General features: G+C 40.7%; 1 protein-coding gene across 6 annotated transcripts in view; it reads left to right on the top strand.

The window, feature by feature from the left end:
- Positions 1–24,962, top strand: part of TTC7A (tetratricopeptide repeat domain 7A) — a 307,984-nt gene that overhangs the window by 69,598 nt on the left and 213,424 nt on the right. For all 6 annotated transcript variants that reach the window (XM_050951817.1, XM_050951815.1, XM_050951813.1 and 3 more), the window contains 3 exons: positions 5,127–5,205; positions 8,729–8,889; positions 9,322–9,385. In XM_050951817.1, coding sequence (XP_050807774.1) covers positions 5,127–5,205; positions 8,729–8,889; positions 9,322–9,385 — 304 coding nt within the window. The remainder of the gene's footprint in view (positions 1–5,126; positions 5,206–8,728; positions 8,890–9,321; positions 9,386–24,962) is intronic.

The raw sequence follows: 24,962 nt of genomic DNA, 5'->3' as shown, positions 1-24,962 counted from the left end.
AACTGAACCAACATATACAAGCTTATGGGTGATAACAAGCCATGTCAGTGGGCAGTGACTAACTATGTTAGAGGGGCAGTATTAACTTGTTTGTATTGGGGTATAAAATGTATCTAAGAGGGAGTGTCTTTGTTTAGCCTAAGGAAGAACGGAAAGCCTTGCCGTTCACTGGTTTGGTCCATTGTTACGGGCATACATGTATTAGCGGTCTGGTAGAGTCCGTGGGATACTAGTACTGTGCTTAGTCGATAGTAAACCTGGCCTGGTGCTTTCGTCTCTGGATGGATTTTGTGGTCTTTGGGTGGTTTGCTTGAGGTCTGCTGTGCCAACAGTTTCTGCAGAGCTGTGGCAGCACACGGGGAGAACACAGAAAGAACACACACATTTAACCGCACTGGTGACCCACGACTGCTGATCTGGTATGTAAGCAAGCTCTCCTCTGTAGGAATTATGATCTAATATCTTGCACACTTCTTTTTTAGGTGCTGGTTTACTTTTAACCATTACTTGGTTTCCTACTTGGCAATGCCTAATATCACGGCTCTCATCAAATTCTTGATTCATTATTTGTTGTTCTACAGCTTGTTGTGCTGCAGGTGCTCCTTGGACTGTACCCGACCAATATTTGAGACTGTTTTTTATGTGGTTGTTGCCAGTGTTTTTGTAGTGTCTCAATCTGGGGGATACACGGCAGGAGTCGGATACTGTAGCCAGATGTCATTCCAAAAAGCACCAGCTGCACACAGTTTAAGCAGGTAAAACTGTAACCAAGAGGAGTGACAATGAGAAGTTTTCTGTAATGCACTCATCTCAAGGTGAACGCTTTCATCTGTTATAGACAACTGTGATGTGCTGCTGTTGAATAAGATGTAAAAACGAGATCCTGATGACTTGCTGTCAATAAAACTCCTGTGGCACTTTTTGCTGCAGGATGGGTGCATCCGATGAAGTGGGCTGTAGCCCACGAAAGCTTATGCTCAAATAAATTTGTTAGTCTCTAAGGTGCCACAAGTATGCCTGTTTTTTTTGTGGATACAGACTAACACGACTGTTACTCTGAAATCTGAGACTCAGTTGTTCTCTGCCAGTGTTACATGTACCCCTGGGGGTATGCAGAGGTCTTCCGGGGGATATATCAACTCATTTAGGTATTTGCTAGTTTTACAACAGTCTCATAAAAAGCACTAGCAAACTCAAGATAAACTAAAATTTCATGCAGACAATTACTTATTTGTTACACTGAAATGTAAGTTCAATATTTGTATTCCAATTGATTTATTTTACAATCATATGGTAAAAGTGAGAAAGTTAAGCAATTTTTCAGTAATAGCGTGCTGTGACACTTTTTTGTATTTTTATGTCTGATTTTGTAAGCAAGTTGTTTTTAAGTGAGGTGAAACTTGGGGGCATGCGAGACAAATTAGACTCCTTAAAGGGGTACAGTAATCTGAAACGGTTGGAAGCCACTGGCTAGGTCATTGGTTGTCAACCTTTCCAGATTACTATTCCTCTTTCAGGAGTCTGATTTGTCTTGTATACCCCAAGATTCACCTCACTTAAAAACTGCTTGCTTACAAAATCAGACATAAAAATACAAAAGTGTCACAGCATGCTATTACCGAAAAATTGCTTACTTTCTCATTTTGTCTGTATGAAATTTTAGTTTGTACTGACGTTGCTAGTGCTTTTTATGTAGCCTGTTGTAAAACTAGGCAAATATCTAGATGAGTTGATGTACGTTGTGGAAGACCTCTGCGTACCGTCAGGGGTTAGGTATACCCCTGAATGAAAACCTCTGATCTCGGTGACCTGGCCAGATTCCAGTTTGTTCATTACATACTGTCTGTCTCAATTTTCCCTGTAATTTTAATTGGATACAGTTGTGACGGGGTTCCTAGATGCAGCCTGGACTGTAGGACTGCTGAGCTCTCTGTCTCACCAACCTGGGCTCCCTCTCACACTGTGATGATGTTGGCAAGCTGCTAACCTCTGGCAGGTACTGCACCTACACAGACATCCACGGGCCAAAGATACACTCCACTGAGTTACATGAATGCTTCTCCCAGCGACTCATGAACCAACAATAGAGAGGCTCCAGCCAGTTCCCACCAGTTCCCCAGCCTTGCTCCCCTAGAATATATCATCTTGCCCTGATCAGAAGCCTGACCAATGTAAGTTCATTACCCAGTCTGCCCCTCCCTCGATGTGGAGAGGACATACACTAGCCTTTGTAAACTGAACTGAAATTTCCCAGGCAATGCAATCAAAACACGCTATTTTAGGTAAAATATAAAACTGATTTATTAACTAGGTAGATTTTAAGTGATTATAAGTAGTAAGTGTAGAGATCGAAATTGGTTACGTAAGTTAAATTCACAGTCTGAGTTTTATAAACTAAACAGGACATTAATCAAGGAGTGTCTCACCCTGACACGTCAAACAGGTCACAAATCTTCAATGCACAGGCTGGAACTCCCCCAGCCTGGGACCACCTGCCCTAGTTCAAAGTGTTTGTCCTCCAGACTTGTTTCCAGGTGTTGAGTTGTGGGGAGAGTGAGGCCAAGTGATGATGTCACTCTCCTTTTATGGTTTCTTCCAGCGTACTGGAAAGATCTTTTGGTGTGACATAAATCAAGCAACCTCCATTGTATACGTGCACTCTCTGAGAAGTCTTCATTGTACACAGTTCATTGGGGGTGTGGATTTCTTTTAGTGGGCCATCAGTGCTTCTGAGTACTCCATTGTTGTACCTGAAAGGCTGGTTTTGGGTGTTCCCAACCTCGCAACATATTTCAATAACACACACATAGCAAAACTTCATAACTTCACATGCAATGATAGCACATACAATCCAACAGGATATGAATGTTCAACAGATCATGACTTTCAAAATGATACCTCATAAGGCATACTTCGTCTAAAACATATCAAAATTGTATGACAGTGGTAAATATAGGGGTTCCAGGGTATTGCTTTGAGGTACAGCGTGCCACAACAGTATCTTTCATTTCCCATCCTAGTATTCAGTGTACATTGTGAAACCATGAGATACACTTTACGTTTATTTGTAAAATGCTTTGATATCTATTTGCATGAAATGCACTATGTACATACAGTATTGTTATCATTAAACAGGACTAGTGGGTTTCAATACCTAGCCAGAATGTGTTGTGTTGTTAAATAGTGCTTCACTGGCATCAGATATAAGCTATAATACACCAAAGCCCCAATACAGCCATAACTTGTCAACGTTTTTCTTTGTTAAATTGTCCACAGATAGTCATAAAACAGTCTTTAAAATGGCTATTCAAATGTCTATTTTGGAGTAAAATATTGCCATCTTTGTGGCTAAATCCAAGTCAGCTCATTAATGCCAATATGTATCGCTACGTCCATCCATTTTTCAGGCAAAAATAGTACTGCTTACAGTCTTTTTTTTATTTGTATTATTATTATTTTTTTTTTTAGGGAAATTACTTAATCATACACTTACATGAGACTAACCCCTGTGAAGTCAGTGGGACTACTCAAATACTTAGGTGTGTACTTGAGTGCTTTCCTGGACTGACACCCTAGATTGATAAACACCAACCCTATAAAGAGATTTGCTTGCTGAGCTTTTTGTTGTATTTTTTGGTGTGGGTGCGGAATGCTATTTGATGGGAGGTAAAACAAAAAGCAGCCAAACAGAATCTTTGCTCATTTTGCACTCTTACTGCCTTCACAAACACTGGGTCAGATTTAGCTCTGTGTTTGTTTAAAAAATATAAGATTTTATTGAATTCCATTCTTGCTCTGACCCTCAAAAAGGCAGACTAAAGTCCTACTCCTGCATCTGGAGAGCTCGTTGCAAGAATAAGGCCAGAATTAGAAACTTCCTGAACCTTCCTATCCCTGACAAACCCAAACCATATTTTCTGTTTAGAAGGGAGCAAATAATTCACAGCAAATAACTTGCTCAAAATATTTCACTTGTTTTTTTAATTGTCTCTGAGCAGCATGTGATTTTCACAGCTGCATTTGTTGTTCTAAATTATTTCTGTCTGTAAATTGTCTATGAGCAGATCATTGTGAGAATTCATGATTTGAAATTTGAAATATGATGATTGGTTTTGATTGGACAGAAGATCATGCAGTCTGGTTTTGTTCCCTCACGGGATGAGCACAACTCCTCGAATGAAGCTTTTAGTGTGAATACTCATGATTACAAATATGTAATTTGTTTCCCACAAATATCTTTTAACAGCTGTTAACATGTTGCTGTTTCCTCAAATGGTTCTGCCATTAAACTTCTTTGTTAGAGTGTTTGTGGAATGTAACAGGAAAGGAGCAGGAACACAGTTGAAGCCAATTAGCTTTAAACTTCAGTGAAATGTTCATAAAAAAAGTCTTGCTGTAGGTGCCCAGCTCTTCTTTCTCTTTGTTTTAATGAGTGTAGGGTTTACGTATACAGGAAAGTTATACCAGTGTAAGCTAAATTGTGAATTTAAACTGCTTTAGTTAGACTAGCATAGTCACCCATGTGGTCAAGCTAACTCTAGTATAAATATACCTTTTTCTTTAACTTATGTCACTTTGGAACGGGTGGGAGGGGAGGAGAACCATTCTTATTCAGGAATAAGAATATTCACGTGGAGAGTTATACCAGTATAACTACAGCAATTTAACTATAGAGGTGTAACTTTACTGGAGTCACTGGCAAAAGTTTCCAGGATAGACAAGTCCTAACCCCCTCACCCCGCCTATAACCAAAAAGGAGTAGCCATTTAAGAACATCACGCAAGCTCAGTTTAATACAAACCAGTACAGTGTGTACACAAAAAGAGGAGCAGCATCTGTTTTATAAATATGATCCATAAATGGCTTCCAAATGTCTCCTCTGTTCTTCAAATGTGAATGTGATTGTCTCATAGGAAGCCATCTGGGATAGGCATGCTAACGACGCTGCCTCATTCAGATTGCCATTTTTTTCCTATGCCTCAGAGTGACTTGCTTTATGTCGTTAGGCTAACTTTGGAATGATTATCCTTTTCATTTTCTCTTCTTTTGAAAAGACAGTTTGTTGCATAGCAGATGTGCATCACAATTGGTCTGGTTTAAACACGCTGCTTTTGTCTTCCTGTTAGAAACATTGTGAAAGGAATGAGGGACCTGCGAGAAGTATTACGGACTGTGGAAACAAAAGCTACTCAGAGCTTCAAAATGGTAAGGAAATGTATGGAAGGGCTTAAAGATGGGAAGTCAGTTTAATCTGCTTTGCGGATAGTTTATTTCTTAATCATTGCTGTGGAACAAGATTCCCCCTGCCTTCCCCTGACTGATGCCTTTGTTGGACATTGTAGTGACACGTTTAATTATACACACAAGCCCAACAGACACACCTAAGCAGGTGGGTATTTTCTCTGCCTCTCTTCTGAAGGCATTGTTCTGTTCAGTGTATTTTTTTATTTGTAAGTTATTTTATTTTGCACACCAAAGCAATTGTAATGTGAAACAAAATATGTCCTGTATTTCTGGCATCCCTGGATTATCCGGCTGATAATGTCTGTTTTAGTCTCTCTTTCACACTCAGACACACATATGCTTTTTCACATTAATACATAGCAGTGCTATGTATTTCAATCTTTTTTTCCCTCCTTGAACTTCCAGTGCTTTTGGCTTTAAGGTGGTCCATTTTCTCTCTGGAAAGCAACTCTGTTGAACACTGTAATTGGGGATGATACATGCGGATTGCCATTTTTGTGTGCTGCCTTTTCAAGAGCCTCTTACAAATGGACACATTAGAATTTACTTGTGCATGTTAGAGAGCAGCCAGAGACTGTCTCAAGTTATGGAGATTTTGTTCTTGGGGAAGCTGATAGTTTATTCAGAGGTTTATATTTGTGTGTGCTTCAACTGTAATATTAAAAATATGGAACATGGGGAAGTAGAAGGGACATTATTGATGTGCATCATTAACCAGTGGTTAGTCCTGTAATGGGAGACTTTCTGGTGCTTGTCATAACTCATATAGCATGGCTAGGTGGAAAAAGGCCACTTCTCAGGAATGGATGTCAGTCACTCAAAGTTTGGATCTGACCTATTGTTCTTATTCAGGGCTTTGTCTCCCAGCAATGGCTGGTAGTCACCCAAATATATGATTAATGTCAACTGGCCTCTTCTTAATAAGACTGCTATTACTCATGTATTGGTCATGGATGAAGACTCTTAAACCTGGAAAGTCATGTTCTTGTGTGTTACTGTGACCTGGATGACTAAAGTGGCCTTGTGTTGGTTCAACTTTGTTTGTCTGTCCATATATATGATCCAAAATGAGTCCAGGGAGGGCTGAGGAAGAGATGTGGCTGTGCTTTTGACCTATGATTTTAGGTGCAGGAGATACCAAGGTCCCAAGAGCAGTCTGATCTGAATGTGTCCACCTACCATAAAAATCCAGGGCTAAAATGAATGAGTATAATGGACATGTACAGAATGAGTGTTCTGGGTGTGTTCCTGATTGAGTCCATGTCAGGTCTGGTCCCTATTCACCTACATGTGTCATTCTGTAACTTCTCTGTCCACTCTGACAGTGTCTCTTCTGTGTCAGCTCAAGATCTTTAGCTCACCAGGTGGTTTCTAGCTTATTCCATACTCTCAGGAGCTTAACTTTGTGCTGGGCATGGAAATGGATGTTTTTAAAAAATGACACAGTTGAAATGGTTCCATCGCTTTCCAGACCAAGATCAGAATTCTGGGGGATTTTATTGCTCAACCATAACATTGCTCTGCTGAAGGGCTGATGAGCATAACCATTTCTTGTCCCAAAACTCTGACACAGTGGAACTTGGATGCTGCTTTCCCTATACTGCAAGGTGAACTGTGCCGCATAGGAGAGATTAATCCCCAGGGGAAGATTAGGAGGTGTTTATACCACTATACCATTGGACTTTTTAAAAAAATAAGCTGTTGAGAGGGGATTAGGGCTGGAATATATTTACTTAAACTAGTTTTTCAAACACCGAAATTAAACACATGATCATATTTCCCTTGTAGGCTGACAATGTACTTGAAGCATAATGATGCTTTTTTAGCCAAAGAGAGTAATAATATAAATCAGAGACTTGGATTGTTCTAATTTGTTTGGTCTTATTCAAAACAAAAGTGGAGCTAATTTACAGTGCTACTGCACTGTACATTAACGTCAAAGCAGACTCCAAGCATTTGGGGCCTGTCTCTTCTGAGCTGTTTTATCCCAATCATTGTCATAGTTTCATGGAGAGCTGCAGAGATCTTACTGATACTAGTGCAGTTTTTCTTATGCCCAGGGCTTTAGAAAAAAATGTCACAGAGTTGGCTCTTGAGGGTGAAACTGACTAAATGATTGTATGCTGAAATGATAAAATGATATTGGCTAATATCACAGTACCGTAGGGTATTTTGCTCATGTTTACATATTATAAAAAGTATAGAAAAGGCTGGTTACTAGCAGATAGCTTTCCGTCATTTGTCAGTGCATGGAGGTATGAAGGCTCCAATGAGTTATATGGAGCAGTATTTTTCCACAGCAGTGCCAGCCATTCAAATCAGTTTGCCATTATCTGGATATAGAATTGAAACCTTCCTTTCCAGTTTCCAAGAAACACTGCACATTATTGCTATTGCATCTTAAGTAACAAGATGATGTCCTTGTGTGACGAGATGGTCAAAAAAGAAACAATAAAAGTCCTCAGCATGAACAGTTTTTTGTTTTGTTGGCAGTCTGGTAGTAGGAACTTTCCATAGGTTTAGATAAACTAGATTGAGGTTGGAGAGGTCATGCCTACTATTTTTGACATTAGAATACATGGTGGGAAGCAACTAGGACTGACGTATTAGGATTTATAGGTATACTGACCTTATATGTAAAACATACCAACGTGGCAGGCCTAGTTGCTCCTCACCATGTATTTTATATGTAAGTGTGTGTGTGTACATGTACATATGTGTTATAATCTGCATATGTTCTATGCAAAAACCAATGGGATGCACTGAATGCATTTGAACAAAAAAGCAGGAAACGCCAGAATGAAGGTTCCTTCGATTCACTTCAGCTCGCTCACAACATTGTATCTCCTAGACTAGATGGTGACATGCCCTTATGTTGTGGGAGTGAGGCTGAGAGATGCATAAGGTTCCTTCGTCCCATGTACTGCCCAAGGAAGGACATGTTACAATTCCCATCCCAGCATAAAGTTTTTGTTGTGTTCTAAAGTTTTTTAGGAGCAAAAAGAGTTGTGATACTCAAATATGTTGTTTCTCTTTCACTGTTGTATAATTCAAAGAGCTGAAGGGATTGTCCTTTAAATGTACAAAAAATATAAATATATATTCCCCTCTGGGCCGAGACAAGGGTGGAATTTTACAGACTGAGAAAGCTACAAATATGTTTAGAGCCAACTATTTGGAGTGTAGCTGAGGCCTGAAATATCCATGGGGGAATCACTTCTCACTTGCCTGATCAAACATGTTCCTTTCTTCTAGAAGTTCTCTTACTCTTTCTCTGCCGCTTTAGAATGGACCATACAAACTTCTAGGGCCTGATTTTCAGAGGATCTGAGCACGTGCAGTTCCTAGTCACTTCAGTTGGACTGTTAGTGCTCAGAACCTCTGAAAGTCAGGTCCCGAGTGTGTTTTGTACTCACGTTTCCTATGTGAAGACATGCCCCCTGTGTGTGAGAGCCTTTTTAAGGAGCTTTCTATTGATCCGTAGACAGCAGCCAAACAGCTAGCCGAAGTGCTCCTCCACTCCTTGAGTGAAGACTGTTACTGGAGCCCCTTATCTGATCCTCTGCCTGAGTTCATGAACAAGGAAGATAACTCTTACGTTAGCACTCTTCTTCGGCGGAGACCCCAGCTATACACAGGAGACAAGTAAGCACAGCTCTTTGTTTTGGTTTCCACTCTGAGAGGAAAAAGTGTGACTGAAGTGTCCCTGAATGCCAACTTGGCTACTGACCCCTGTAGCCTTGTTCATTTTTATTTATTTATTTTAACTTCTAATCAAAATGTCTTATGAAAAACCTTGACCTATATCTGGAGTATTTAGTTATTTCCCATGAATAGAGAATATCTGACTAAATAGCTATCTCAGTTGTGGAATGGGATGAAGGTTCTGGTGAGTCAAAATAGTCCATTTTAGAATACGCACTAGAGCTTTTAATTGTGTGGATCTGAAAAAGGATATCATATAGCAAATGAATCATACATGAGATGTTTCAAGTTACTGGTCCTCTTGTGACATTAAAAATAGAGACTGGTGGACTAATTCCTTATCTTGTTTATAAAAAAGTTTTTGTCTTTCAGCCTGTACTGCCCTCAAGACAACATAGAAGAGGCTCTTCTCCTCCTGTTAATCAGTGAATCTATGGTAAGCCAAAATGAGTATTTAATAATGATAGTAATAGGGGGTATCTAGCATTTGTGTGTCGAGTCTTCTGGAAGTTTTTGTAAGCTGCAAAGAATCCACATGTTTACAGAATGTCCCCCAGACACCTGGAAATAAATAAGTCAGTAGTAAGGTAGGAACCAGCTGTGTCTTCTCTTAATGACTCAGATTTTATTATTGCTTATTAAATGGATATCCAGTGAAGGGCTGAGGGATCGTTCAAGAAAAGAATGATTTGCCCATATTGTGGTTTGGAAAATAATGTTTCTACTCCTGATATTGCTGAAATGCAGTTTGTAGGAGATTATTAGGAAGGGAAAACAAACATTTTCCTCTCCACAAATTTAAATGCATTGGGTTTCGGGTTTTTTTACAAGCCTTCTCGTGTTTACAAATGACAATTTTGCAGGCAACAAATGAGTTGAGTGTGCAACTCAAATTAATGAGGGATCTGCTATGCTTTGACGCACAAAGCATATTTGTTAAAAAGTACAAATTTTTGTGAAAAAAAGGGCATTAGTCTGTTTGAGGTCAACTGTAATTGGCAACTCTAATCGTTGCAGGTTTTCTGTACTGTTTGCTATGGTGGTAAAATAAATATTTCCTTTATTAAAGGCTGCAAAAATTGGTATTGTGTCTGATAACTGTTAGCACTAGAGCAACTTTGTAGAGAAGTACACTACAGACATACAAACTTTTAAAAAAAACAACCTTTTTAAAGGAAAAACTTTGTAAACAAGTAATGCAGAATTAAATAATTGGTAGATTCAAAGGTAAGCACCAAATGTATACATATATTTTTAAATTACTTGGGAATGAAAAGAATGGTAAGAGAACGAAAATGCTGTGTTGTGTAGTTCAGCGTTCTCTTCTGTATTACCAATTTGCTCCTACTGGAATCTAAGATAATTTGCAGCTGCAACTTTTGTGTCTATGAATCTGATCACACTGTGACTAGACCCAGCCAAGCCCTTACGCGTCTCAGTACTCCTATTGACTTTGTTGGGACTAACATGCTTAAAGTAAAGCACGCACTTACATGCTTAACAGGACTGGATCTGAGCTGTGTGAAACAGAACTTCTATGTCCACCATAGTCACATTGGATTTCTGACACCCTTTTCCTAAGCCCTGCCCTGATATTTACCATTGTAAGGCTACAGATTTACCTTTTTGAACTTCTCTGTGAATTTGGTGGTCATAAAAACGGAGGACTAGTAATAGTGTCTAAAGCCAGGCATAATGCAGATATGTGCTGCTCAGCCTTTACAATATTCAGTAGTATGTCCGTGCACCTTAGTCTTTATATGAAACATCCCTGCTCTTCCAGCCCTGAATGGCCTTTGACTAGCTGCAGCCATAGTGAATAAGGGATTTGTGTTATGTGCACAACATTCTTAATGGACCACATGGAAACCATCAGGTTTATAACTTATATTTATAACCATTATAACTTCAGCTATATGTAAACTCAAGTCTCTTACAGAAGAAAAATGAATTAAAAAAAATCCTCTCTACAGAACAGTATCAAGTAACCTTTAATGGTTTTGCATCCTGTTAGACCCTGGAAAATAGCTTTTCCTCATTGATGTTGTCCAACTCATTTAAATGACTGTACAATATTTATTATTATTTATATAGCAGCTAAAGGGTGTTCTGTGCTTTAAATACCCCATAACAACACTGGCCCTTGCCCCAAAACAGTCAATTTACAAAACTTTACAGTCTAAACAGCTCACAGACAAACAAGAGAGGGAGAGGATACAGTGCATTTTTTTCCTCTCCTTTTTAATTACAGCCTCTGGACCTTTCAGGAACGAACTGTGACTCTTTATGACCATTCTTCATTTCCCACCAATCATCAAGTCTTTCTCTTCCCTCCACACAACCCCCTGGAAAAACTGACCGCTCTAGCACTGCCTGCTCCAAACATTCCAAAACAATGAGTCTGGCCCCCAAAAGCCATGAGATTGGCTGAAAAATTGCAAGCTTTTTAAAGAATACAAAGGACAAATAAACAGAAATGCAACCACAGGAAAAAGTTGCTGGTGCCCAAAAGATCTATGTGACCCGTGGACATTTTCCCTGTAATTCTCCCATTCAGCTACTAACAAGGGAAAATCTTTCTAAGTTTATGACATAATGTGCGATCTTGGCCATGGCAGCCTGGCTGCAGGCTAGTTGGAGGGGTGGCTGTGTTTTTTAATTTACTGAAGCCTAGGAGAGTAAGTTAACGAGAGACAAGGTCTCCCCCTTGATTGGAAAGCTGTAAAGCTAACCACTGTGAATAATACACATTCACTTTCCTACAGAGTGGAGTGGAAAATGACAGTGATATATCTCTGCATGTCAGTGAGCACAGAGCTCTTGTGTTTCTGGCTGCTTTCGTCTTTCTTTCAGTATTTACCGTAATCAACTCTCAAGATTAACAAAATTGTACAATGAGATTGACTCATCGGGAGCAATCTAATCACACATACAGCTTGGGATGCTTTGTTTCCCGTCTAACTTATCTCTTGGAGTGCTATCCATTCCAACATGTTACAGTAAAAGCTATGTTATCCAGCACTTTATCAACCACAAAACTCTCTATTAACCGGCATTTCTGATATCTCCCAATACAAATCTTCAATCTAGTAACCAGGACTAGTATACTGCCCAGGAGGTTATGCAGTTGCACATTCTGCACCCTTTTAGGCAAAAGAGGCAGAAGACAAGTACGAAAGCTGATATCAGGGATTTATTCAAAAAAGCAGCTTCCAGGGTGTGTCATAGGGTCATTACAGATTCAGTCTTCTACATCTACAGTGATAATTGATGTTGATAATGATGATGACCTTGGGGCACCGCAAGGTCCTGAAGTGAAAGATTAAATTATATTTAGTATAGTTTTAGTGTTGTATATTTTTAGTGATCTGGGTGTACACCATACGCTGCCCATAGTGATATGTAGTGTCATAAAATAACCTACAGTATAGAAAACTTTACCTGTATAAAACTAAGTGCTTCAGGAAACCAACCACTCCACAGTACAGTACAGCCACTGGATTGGGGTACCTGTATACTATTTTATACTTTATTCATTTTATTGTTTACTAATTCTTTGAAAATTGGTATTCCATTGGTAAGTATAACTCTTAGTTAACCGGAATTTTTGAGTAACCGGCACCTCCATTCCTCCAGCATGCTGGATAACAAAGCTTTTCTGTATTTAGAAGTTACAGAATGGCCATGTCATTGTCTGCTCTGTATGTGAATGTTCCTGTGTCTGTTGCTCCTCTGGGTGTTGTGGTGGGGCAAAGGCAGAAAGAAGAGGGAAGGGCAGAGAGAAGGGAAAACCTTGGTGGCTTGAGGGCTGATATAGGCAGACGCCTGGGGTTCACAAAGGAGAGCCATGGAGCAGGCCTGGGGAGGCAAGAGGGATCCAGAGGGAAAGGGCGAGGGGATAGTAAAATGTTTTTCAAGGAATAATTTTTCAAGTAACCTACGAAGGGAGGGTGCCATTGGGTTCTACATATTCTGATGAATTTTAGATTATTTGTCTCTCCCTTTCTGTCACCCTTCTAACCTTTCATTCACCCAAATAAACCCCTGGCTGTGTGGTGGCCCCAGGAGACCTCCATTGTTACAAGAACTTTCCCTGACAAAAGCTTTCACATTAAAGCCCCCATGGGCATGATCCTCCAGTCAATGAAGGAAACGGCATAACTCCCATTGTCTTTAATGGTGCAGAATCAGGGCTTACGACAGTGTAATTTTAAAAGGAATCTTTTTCCTCATTTCAATAAAAAGGAGGATGACTTCTAATTGTAACCGGGCATTATTTAAGTATTACATTGACTGTGTCTCTGAGCCAGAGAGTATGATAGTTTTTTGGATTACAAAATAGCACAATTTACAAGTAACACAGAAACTTTTTTTAAAAAAAACTAGGAAGTACCATATTCAGAATATATATCACTTCGCATCTGAGGTTCAGTTTCCTCTGGAAATGATCTCAGTTGTGTTCCTCCATGCTTCCTTTCTCATTGAAAATGGGAATCTAATTTTCATGGTAAGCGAAGGTATTCTAGCCTGATTGTTGAGTTTGGCAGATGTCTTTTCCAATGCCAGCTGATATTAAGTTCGTTACCAGAGCTGATAACAGTATCCTCTTCAAGGAATCCATAGAAATAGACCAGACAGCCTAAAGATTACTGCAAATCACAGAGCCTATTGTACTTGTTTGTTTAAGAATTGAAGGCCTAATTCTCATCGTCTTTGCACAGCCCAAGCACTGGTCTTAATTGAAAATGTACAACAGCATAGATACATCTCTCAGGGGTGTGGGAACCCCCCTCGAGAGATGTAGCTATGCCAACTTAACCCTCCAGTAGAGACAGCATTAGGTCAATGGAAAAATTCTTCCATCAACCTAGCGACTGCCTCTCAGGGAAGTGAATTTTCTACAGTGACAGGAGATCCCCTTCCTTTTATGTAGGCAGTGTCTACACTGAAGTGCTACAGGTAGTGTCTGTAGCTGTGCTACTGTTGCTTTTTAAGTGTAGATATTTCCCAAGTAACAGTAAATGAGCCGCCTAAAGGGGAGATCTGCTGCCTGTGGGGGGAAGACATCTTCCCTTCAGAACCAGAAGGATCAATGGGGCTTAGAACCCTTTGGGCTGAGATATGCCCACCATGTATGGCAGCGTGTGGCAGGTTGATGAGCATAGCTGTAACTCCACCAGTCCAGTCCTTCCCTAATTTAACCCACGCAAAACACTTACCCTGCATTTCTGTATAGTGCTCCCTGGCATCTTGCCCCAGCCTGCCTTGGAGTGGGCTCCCCATATCCTGCTACCCATGCCCTTGCGTAGAGGATTGGTACTGATTCTGTTGCCAGCCAGGCATTCTGTGCTGGTGGGAGTGAAGAGAGAGAGTCAGGCAGGATTTTCCCTTAATGTAGTTGTGTTTATTTTAATAACTATTCGCTGGAGTATTTTTTGTACTGTAATTGGCCTCACTGGCCAAAGATTTCTCAGAGCCAGGAATGGAACATTTTCTGTTAGCTTTTGTGTGTTTATTTTAAAGTAACTTTTTAGCTGTTTATTTACATTAAGAATTTATTCCACTCTTGAGTTTTTGAGATTTAAAGCACAGCTTAAATCGCCTTTATTGAGTCCTTGGTAATGTCCGCTGTTGTGTCAAGAGGCTGTATTACAACATAGTCTCTCCCTGGCGGCTATGGATCAACAGAACGAATGGGGAAGGGTAACTTAGATTGATTTGGCTTTCTGGTCCGTCTTCTCTATCATATTAGAAATTAAACTGCCTGTATCCAAGACTAATAAATTCAATGCCATCATCAACTTTCATCTCTGATTTGAGTCCATGGTGGGGATTTGAGGTTGGAGAGTCTGAGAGAAAAGAGAGGATGGTGCATGGATACAGATTTTGAGACATACCCTTTACATATGTGAGCAATCCAATGGATTTCTGTGGGATTGCTTGCAAGAGTAAGATTAGCACGGTTTAACCCATTGTCTACATATGGTGATAACATCTGGAACATTTCAGTCTTGCAGTTCCTTTGCAATTCCTGACTCTGTAAAATTGTTCATTTGTAAGAAATTAGGGGAGTTTTTTGTTGTGGAGTTTCTTTAAATGGGAGTAAACCCAGTGATGACAGATCTACAATAGCCTACCAATTGTTATGAAACTTTCTCTCAAGCTTGTTTTCCTGAGGACTAGGGGGAGGATATCTGTCATAGTAGATGAATGAGATACAAGATTGTCATTCTACATATTCCTGTCAGAATCTCTCCAAACCAATGCGCTGTACTTCGTACAACAAGCCTGAATGTTGTCACATCTAGAGTGCAACACAAGGCTGCTTTCTTTCTACAGACCTCCCAAGAAGATGGAAGGCAGAATATGCCCAGCATATGCTTCAGAAAATACACCACTTATGTTAAAGCCTCTTGAATAAGCAGCTTTAATCTGGGCAGCAGGACATGGACTAAGAGCCTTTTTCCTTTCCCTTGCGGGAATGCATGTTACTTCCAAGCTTCTGAAAGGCATTCAGATACTAAGGTGATGGGAGCTTTTCAAATGTCATCAGTTATTATATTAGCTATCGAATATATTTTATTCCAGGTATGCAGCCCATATCTGATTTATGTTAAACTTGTTACGTTGTCTTCTTTTTTTTCTGTCTTGCTTTTTGTGATATTTTCAAAATTAGTTCAGATATAATAGAAGCCATTAAAATATAACCAGTAAAAGGTATGATAGTCATATTGCTTTACCAAATGCCAAAACAAAGGGAAAATTTGAAAGGGGTATTCACGCTGTTAACTTTCCAAGAATCATCTGCGTTTCTGAGTTTCTCTGTTTCTTTTTGAATACCGCTGTTACGCGGTGAGAGTGGAAAACAGCCAATTTTTTGTTTATTTGAGTTCTGTAGTTCTCTAGCAATTTGCAGCAGATATCTTTTTAATTGTCTGTGTATATTACTGATGCATTTTACTTAGAGGAAAGCACTTAGGAAACTTAGGAAAAAGAGTGAAGTGGTAATATTTAGTACTTGAGTGCTTTATGGGCCAGATCCTAAGTAGGTGTAAATGCGCACAGCTCCATTGATTTCAATGGCACTGTGCCCATTTATGCCAGCTGAGGATCTGGCCCTACGTCGCCCAAGTGATTTACAGACCTGGGGGTAGATTTTACCCCTGTACAGGAATCTGTGCTGTTACAAGCTGGTGTGGAACCTGCCAGAGGGCCCCTGCCACAGAAAGGCCACACAGAGGTGGATTACCCTCAGTGTGCCCAGTACAAACAGAAAGAAAAGTCAGTACAGCCAGAGTCTGTATTAATTATTCAGGAATGCCTGCCTTTAAATAAAAAAAAGGGGGTCTCCCCGGGGAGAAGCAGTGGTGGGAAACCCAAAGTCCATGCAGTGGCAAGTGGTCTCTGGGCAGATGGCCCAGTATCCTGGTGGATCTCTGTGATCTGTGCAGATCTAGGAGGACGTATGGGGTTTGTATGCTAAAACCATGGTTTCTTTCGTGAGTAGTGAGGGGAGCATGCTTCTCCCAGCCTTCCACAGAAGAATGCAGTCAGAATTCTATAAGTGGAATCTTCTGGAATGTCCTGGTCCCTATTTGAGTATTTCTACATAGGGACTAACTGACTTTCTTCTCTGACCTTCATTTCTTAAGGAGAAACACTTGGAGCAATGACTCAAAGTTTCCTTTACTGTCCTCTTACTCCGTCAGTTGTTATAAGTGGGGACATGCTCATGTTCTCTATGGTGGGACTATGAGTGCCAAAATGCAAGGCCTCATGTGAATTAACCTATGTACGGTAATTTCAGGGCTTCCTAAGATAAAAATTGTAAATGAATATGCCATTGACATCTTCAGAAACAGAGTTCCTCTTTTCCTACCATGGGGGCACTGGTAGTGTAAATTCTACTACACTGATTTGCCTCAGGGCCATTTTGTGGGTCAGAGGGTAATCCATCCTCTGTGCCCATTCAGATCCTTGGCTTTTTTGCTGAGAAAGCCTGAAAAGGATTCTGATATATTTTCTGTGCTGTAGGTATCTACTGGAAATGAGGCTGAGCCCACACATTTCACATGGATAGTAAAAACCTATTGTTCACAACCAATCTGGGCTGAAATTCATCCATTGAGTTAGACCCTGGTCCTGTAAACTTCTCCATGTGGACTGAACCTGCACCCACATGGAGCACCACTTACATGAAGGGACTCCCAAGCAGAACAGCTTGCAGAACTGAGACCCTAAGGGTGGAAGGCTAAATGTTCCATTACCAGTTCCCTGACTGGGATTTCAGAAGATATCCAACCCTCAGCTGAGATTTCAGAAACCAGAACAGAGGTTATTGCCGGTCTAAATGGGAAATATCTAAATGGCATTTGCTTTGCTTTCATAATGTTGATATTGAGTCACTTCAATTACATTATTATAGTACACTGGTATACAATATGCTACTCCCCTCCCCCCTGGGTTGCAGGCGATCTGTCAATTATATCTATTAGAAGAAGACACAAGCTGAACATTAGAATGCCCATAAATTAGAAGGCAGGGAGAAGCACTCATTAAAGACTTTAATGGGTTTTTTTGTAAAGCAATGTTTCAAAATGAGCAATTAAAGGATACTTCCTATCTACTTGCTCTGTGAAATAGGAGGCTGTTACATGGAGTTTGTTGCCCTGTAATTCATACTATTGTTTTACATATTATTAAGAAGCACACCTCTATGTTGTTGTAGAATTTAATTCTCTGTAGAATAACATAGGTGTGGAATAACTGCTGAAATAATAATGGCTGCTTGGGTTTGCTACTTCAATTTGTTTTTTATACAGATACATGTAATAAACATGACACAGCTACACCACAATTTTCACATAATTGTGTGGCATAGTAGCATAAGTTAAGTACACCATTATATATTTAAGGTAACTGTCTCCCCTAGATTCTCATGCTGAACTCGCATTAACGGTCGTATGTGTCCCAAGCAATAGTCTGGAACAGGGGGGTCTCTTTTTATGGAGTAGAACACCTTCCCTCCCCAGTCAGGATTGTGTGAACTGTGGAACATCCTTGGGGCAACTATAATAGTTAGTTATGTGGAGAAGTCCTATTGGGAAAGGGTCTAAAGTATTTCTGCCTGCCTTTTAACGTGAATTAGCAGCTGATAAAAAGGCTCATGTTGTGGTCAGTCAGCACTGACGCTAATGGTCTGAGGTCCACAGCTTGAGACGACTGTTCTCATACACTCTAAGACAGTGGTGGGCAACCTGCCGGCCACATGTGGCCCATCAGATTAAGCTGGTTGCAGGCCAAGAGACAATTTGCTGACGTTGACCGTCCACAGACACGGCCCCTCACAGCTCCCTGTGGCGACGGTTCACCATTCCTGGCCAATGGGAGCTGCGGGAAGCGGCAGTCCACAGGGACGTGCTGGCCGCCGCTTCCTGCAGCTCCCATAGGCCGGGAAAGGTGAACTGTGACCACTGGGAGCTGTGGGGACCCGTGCCTGCAGATGGTCAACGTCAGTAAAATGTCTCACGGCCCGCAGCAGCTTACCCTGATGGGCCACAGGTTGCCCACTACTGCTCTAACACCAGAAGAGACCACCGTGATCATCTAGTCTGACCTCCTGCGCATTGCAGGCCACAGAACCTCACCCACCCACTCCTGTAATAGGCACTCAATCTATGGTTGAGTTACTGAAATCCTCAAATTAGGTTTTAAAAACTTCAAGTTACCACCATTCACACTAGTTTAAACCTGCGAGTGACCTATGCCGCATGCTGCAGAGGAAGGCGAAAAAAAACCCCGGTCTCTGCCAATCTAACTTGGGGGGAAATTCCTTCCTGACTCTATATATAGCAATCAGACCATTAGCATGTGGGCAGGACCCACCAGCCAGACATCTGGGAAAGAATTTTCTGTAGTAACCTAGAGCCCTCCCCATCTAGTGTCCCATCACCGGCCGTTGATATTTGCTTCTTGCAGTCACAGATCAGCTATATGCCATTGTAGGCAGTCTCTTCATACCATCCCTTCCGTAAACTTATCAAACTGTCTTGAAGCCAGTTAGGTTTTTTGCCCTTACTGCTCCCCTTGGAAGGCTGTTCCAGAACTTCACTCCTCTGGTGGTCAGAAACCTTCACCTAATTTCAAACCTAAACTTGTTGATGGACAGTTGATATCCATTTGTTTTTGTGTCCACACTAGCGCTTAAATACCTGGGGGGGAGAGGAATTAAAGTTATCCCTCTGATGTATTCATAGAGATCAATCATGTCTCCCCTCAGCCTACTTTTGATTAGGTTAAACAAGCCAAGCTCTTTGAGTCTCCTCCTCCTCCTCCTGTTTCCATTACTCTAATCATCTTAATAGCCCGTCAAGCAATCAGGAAAAGTGAAAAATACAGTATAATGTAGCTATAAATTTGAAGGCAGAGAGAAAAAGGGTAAGCTTTTATGTGCATGCAAAAAATTATTGATGTGTATTTGTAAGCTTAGAATTTTATGCATTCATAGATAAAATAAGATGTGTTTGTCAATCCAAAACATACTGATAATTCAACTTTGAATTAAAACCAAATAGAACATTTCCAAGGTTAAATAATGGGGCCTCAGATTCAGTTAAAACAATTTACCTTGTGATTATGGAGTGGAGGTTTAATTGAAGTGTACTATGTGTAATACATTGTCTGAAAGCATAAAGTTTTGCTTCTGAGGTAAAATATTGCTGTAATGGTACAACTTCCCTGCTTTCATTTACAAAACTGGGATAATAAATTTACAGAGCAGTTCTTATGATAGCTAAGTATTACTAAGATCTAACTATGTTTCTTATTGTCAAGCATCATTAGAACAGAAAAAAAGCTGCCCAACGTACTCTGGTAGTTAGCTTCAGGGGGCTACACACTGTGGGTGTAAGAATGTACTTATATTATCTACTGAATATTAAACAAACAGCTTGCCCTAACAGACAAGCACATGGTCATCTTTATCTTTTTTTCAATATAAATGTTGATATTGACTTCCGGAAAGAATCAGTATATATATTGCTCAGTCATTCACAGAGCAGGGCTGCACATACAATCACCATGTCGAGTGCCAGCAGGGATCTTTTCCTTCCCCCTTTGAAATTAGCATTGTAAAGGGGAAAAGAATGAAGAGGCAAGGATAAAACACAGCATCAGATTGCCCCAGTGGTGTGGGTGTGTGTGTATATCTGGGAAGGAAAGGAAGTCTCTGTCAGGTTCCCCTCCTGGAGGTTTCTCCTGAACCATTCCATCACAGAGATGGGCTTATCTTCTAGGGAACAAAGTGTGGGACCAGCCCCCACACCTTGTGAATCTTCGAGGATGATCTGCAGGAGGCCAGAGTATCCCTATTCACATGAAGATCCATGCCTTTGTCACCCTGAGGTTAGACTACTGCAGTGTGGTCTGCATGGGGTTGCAACTTAAACCAACTGGGAAATTGAAACTGGTGGAGAAGGTGGCAACCCGCTTAGTAAGCAAGGTAGCTTGCCAGGAGTACATGGCATTAGTGCTGTTCTGTATTCTGTGGTGGGCTACATGTGTGGATTTTGACCTATAAAACACTAGAAGGAGGTTGACATAGTCAAAAAAAACCCATGGCTGACCTGTGCCAGCCAGCTCAGGTTCATGGATCTCCGGCTGGGAGTGGCTGTTTCATTGCTGTGTAGACTTCTCAGGGGAGTCTGAGCCCTGGGACCCTTCCACCTAGCAGGGTCCTAGAGCCTGGTCTCCAGCCTGAGCTCAGAAGTCTACGCAGCAGTGAAACAGCCCTGTAGCCTGAGACCCACAAGCCCAAGTTGGCTGGCATAGGCTGTGTAGATGTCCTCTAAAGTACTTGGGTCCATTTTGTTCTGAAATGGCCTTTGTTGATCTTCACAGCATACTGCAAGGGCTGCCTCCTTCCTTGGGGAGGGATAGGGGCTGATGTTTGTGGACAAAGGGTTATTATTTATTTTTATTATGAATTGGTTTGGTTTGGTTTGGTTTGGTTTGTATTTGCTCAGGGGTCAGGAGAAGCTCCTGGCTTTATTTTTATTTGATGGTATTTTCAATGTATGGTAAAGGCACCTAGAACCCAGCACAGGCACTTGAAAAAAAAAATAGGGTGGGATTTTCAAAAGTGCCTAAGTGATTTAGGACCATAAGCCCATTGAGTTTAATTGTGTCTTTTGCTCCCAAGTCACGTAGGTGCTTTTGAAAATCCCACCTATATTCATTATACATTTAAATAAATACAACGTGAAATCCTGGCTAATGTTGTTCTAGATCTCAGTATAATTCATCTTGGAAATAGTAAACCATGAAAATGTATTGATTCACCCCAAATGGTTTTCAGTAAACAAGTCACAATTTTTCCTGCATGTAATATTATAGTAATAAATGGTATCTCAAGTCTTGCAATGATTGCTTCTAATATCTAGCTAATATAAGATACTAACTTACCTGTTTAATGTATAATACATATTATTACAGCAGTAACAGCCAATGTGAACAAAATAAAGTGTTGTCAACTCTCACGATTTTATCATGAGTCTCGTAATATTTTCTTATTTTCAATGCTCTCTTTCTAGTGAAGGACAGTATCTTCAGATTGAGAAGCTATTCTAAAATCATGTACTCCTGTAGTATGCAATTTATTGCAGTATCAAGACACTCCAAAGGGGCATGTGGCACTGATATGTATTATCGTTCTGTAAGCAGAAATGAATGACCATTCTCCAGTTTTGATGAATCTTCTATCTCTGCTAATACATCAGTTACAAAATCACAATTCAGTACTAGACAGAGGCCTAAAATAGCAGCAGGGTAAGGCTGACTATGACGTGAAGCTGATTGCAGTTTACGAAATATGTGGATGATTTTCAGTGTAGCTATTTTTCACAAACGGTTGTAGCAGAGTAACTAATGCAGAAAGCTGCCGTATGAACGTGGGAGGATTTAATTGGCAGTATGGATCATTCTATGCAATTTTTCCCTAGTTTTTTAGGCCAACCATGTTATCTTCTTTTTTAAAGGTTAATCCTTAAGGAAAGTTTAACAGTTTAATTTACTTTTCATTCTTGTTTGTTTAATATTTGCTTTCCTGTCACACTGAACAATAAGTGAAGATTACTTTATTATATTTTGGGGCCCTGATTGCAAGATTGATTTGAAACTGACTAAAAATTAAAGTTTCAATTTCATTTTCTGGTTCTCATATACTATCCACAGTGCAGCAAAATGTGTGCTGCAACCGCAGGGGATTTTTTGTAGAAATTAATTTCATTGTGATTTAAAAAAAAATAATTGAAATGTTGGTCTTAGAGTTTGTAAAAGCTTGTTTTTCACAGAATATTAGGGTTGGAAGGGACCTCAGGAGGTCTTCTAGTCTAATCCCCTGCTCAAAGCAGGACCAGTCCCCAGATTTTTACTCCAGTTTTCCAAATGGCCCCCTCAAAGATTGAGCTCACAACCCTGGGTTTAAGTAGGCCAACTGTTCTAACCACTGAGCTATCTCTCCCCTCTTTACATTTTGGATTGAATTAGACCTGTCAGTTTCCTTTAACTATGGTTGCCATTTAGCCCTTTGTTAGTGATTGTGATGGTTGTCAGTGATTGTGTTGGTCTCCTCAACTGGAGATTACAATGGGCGAGAAGCCGGGTATGAGTCAACAATGTTCCCTTGTTGCCAAGAAGGCTAACGGCATATTGGGTTGCATTAGTAGGCGCATTGCCAGCAGATTGAGGGAAGTGATTATTCCCCTCTATTTGGCACTGGTGAGGCCACATCTGGAGTACTGCATCCAGTTTTGGTCCCCGCACTACAGAAAGGATGTGGACAAATTGGAGAGAGTCCAATGGAGGGCAACGAAAATGATTAGTGGGTTGAGGCACATGACTCATGAGGAAAGGCTGAGGGAACTGGGCTTAGTTAGTCTGCAGAAAATAAGAGTGAGGGGGGATTTGACAGCAGCCTTCAACTACCTGAAGGGGCATTCCAAAGAGGATGGATCTAGACTGTTCTCAGTGGTGACAGATGACAGAACAAGAAGCAGTGGTCTCAAGTTGCAGTGGAGGAGGTCTAGGTTGGATATTAGGAAACACTATTTTACTGGGAAGGTGGTGAAGCATTGGAATGGGTTACCTCGGGAGGTGGCGGAATCTGCATCCTTAGAGGTTTTTAAGGCCTGGCTTGACAAAGCCCTGGCTGGGATGATCTAGTTGGAGTTGGTCCTGCCCTGAGCCGGGGGTTGGGAGTAGATGACCTCCTTAGGTCTCTTCCAACTCTAATCTTCTGTGATTCTATGATTCTAACTGTGGCAATGAATATTTGTAACATATAATATATAATGATGAAACAGTTGCAGTTTTATCATAATGAAATATACGTGGTCTGTAAGACCTCCATATTCTGTCATTTTTATATGCTTGATTCCTGTGTTTAACCTTTTGACAAGATCTTTTCTCTGCAGTTAGAGAGAAAAAGACATGAAAATAAGATTACAAGACAAACCTTTCAGCCTTCCCATTTGGGAGGAATAGTTGGGCTGGTTGAGTTTTTTTGCCCTTGATGAAACTGTGAGGAGTCTCTTCATTTTCCCAGCTTGGATAATGATCAGCCTTTGATGCCTTGCCCTGCAGTTATTGTCCTTTCAGCTGAGGAGCTCCAGATGGGGTTTCTGTGGAGCCTGTCCACAGTTCTGTTGAATGGCATGATGCACTTCCTCCAGGGTTATAAGCACATCATCCTTACTCTGGAGACAGTCATGCTCAGTTCTGTGCTAGGATGGTTGTCAGCCTCTGGTCAAATTCCTCATAGTAGGGGTAGGTAGCTGGGGAGTTCCCAGATGCACCATTTCTATCCTTTACTTTGTGATGGGTAGTCTGGATCGTTTTCATCTGCTCCCTTCACCAGACAGTGGTGCAGTAGATCTCAAATCCAACCTGCCTCTTAGAGGTCTTTTCAGATAAATGCAGATTTTTGGTGCTCCTGTCAAAATCATGGGCCTCATAGTCCTCATACCCCAGATGGACCAGAATCCTGCAGTGTTATACCCTTGTACCTCTGGATGAGCCAGCAACCTGTGTTCTGCAAGGTGCAGGTGCCTATCTGAGGGTTTTGTGTGTGGACTGTAGTGGGGTTTGGGCTTAAACACTGTCAGAGCCCATGCCCATGTTGTATATTAGTCATACCCTCAGGGGCTGGATGCTTTGGGTGAAATCCTAGCCCCACTGAAGTTGATGTGAGTTTTGCCATTGACTTCAGTGGGGTCAGAATTTTGTCCTTTGCCTTTGGCTATGTCTACACTACACAGCTTTTAGGAACAGGGCTGTGTCGCTACAGCCTTGTTGCTAAAAGTCACACAGGGTAGCTGCTGTTTGTTGGCTCTCTTGCCTACAAAAAACTTCTACCCCCAATGAGTAGCGTCAGTGTTGTCAGCAGGGAGAGTGCTCCTGCAGACAAAGAGCTGTTCACACTGGCGCTTGTCATTGGCAAAACTTTTGTCTTTTGAGAGTGTGGGTTTTTGTTTTTTTATTTTTTTAACACCTCTGAAAGACAAAAGTTTTGTCATTCAGTTGCAAGTGTAGACATAGCCTTTAGAAAGCTAAGCTATTAGGATCTTTAGTCAAACCTGAGTCTCTTGCATCGCAGCTCAGAATATTCCTAGTGAGTTACTGGACTGTCCTTGTCAGAAGTTAAAAGGTAGGTTCTATTTAAATTGAATTTGCAGTTTGTTGCAATGAATTATAGATTACTGGTATGTATAATAAATTATTATCTGTACAAATTACATTTAAAAAAAATCTTATTGACATGACATTGCAAAGGCCTCTGCATTCATTAACATGATGACAAACAAATCCAATTACTAGGGCAACATGTCCAAATTAGCTAATAAAAAGTGAGCAGCAGAAAGGTTTAAAAGAAATACCTACCATTGGGAAGTAATAAACTATCAGAAGCTTGGGGGAATATGCAGCAATGTAGGTGCAATTGTCGCAGGTGCAGGCAA

Source organism: Gopherus flavomarginatus, chromosome 4 (genome assembly GCF_025201925.1).
Source record: "Gopherus flavomarginatus isolate rGopFla2 chromosome 4, rGopFla2.mat.asm, whole genome shotgun sequence".
NCBI lineage: Eukaryota > Metazoa > Chordata > Testudines > Testudinidae > Gopherus > Gopherus flavomarginatus.
The sequence above is the reverse complement of the archived record's forward strand: the minus strand, read 5'-3'. Positions and strand labels throughout refer to the sequence as shown.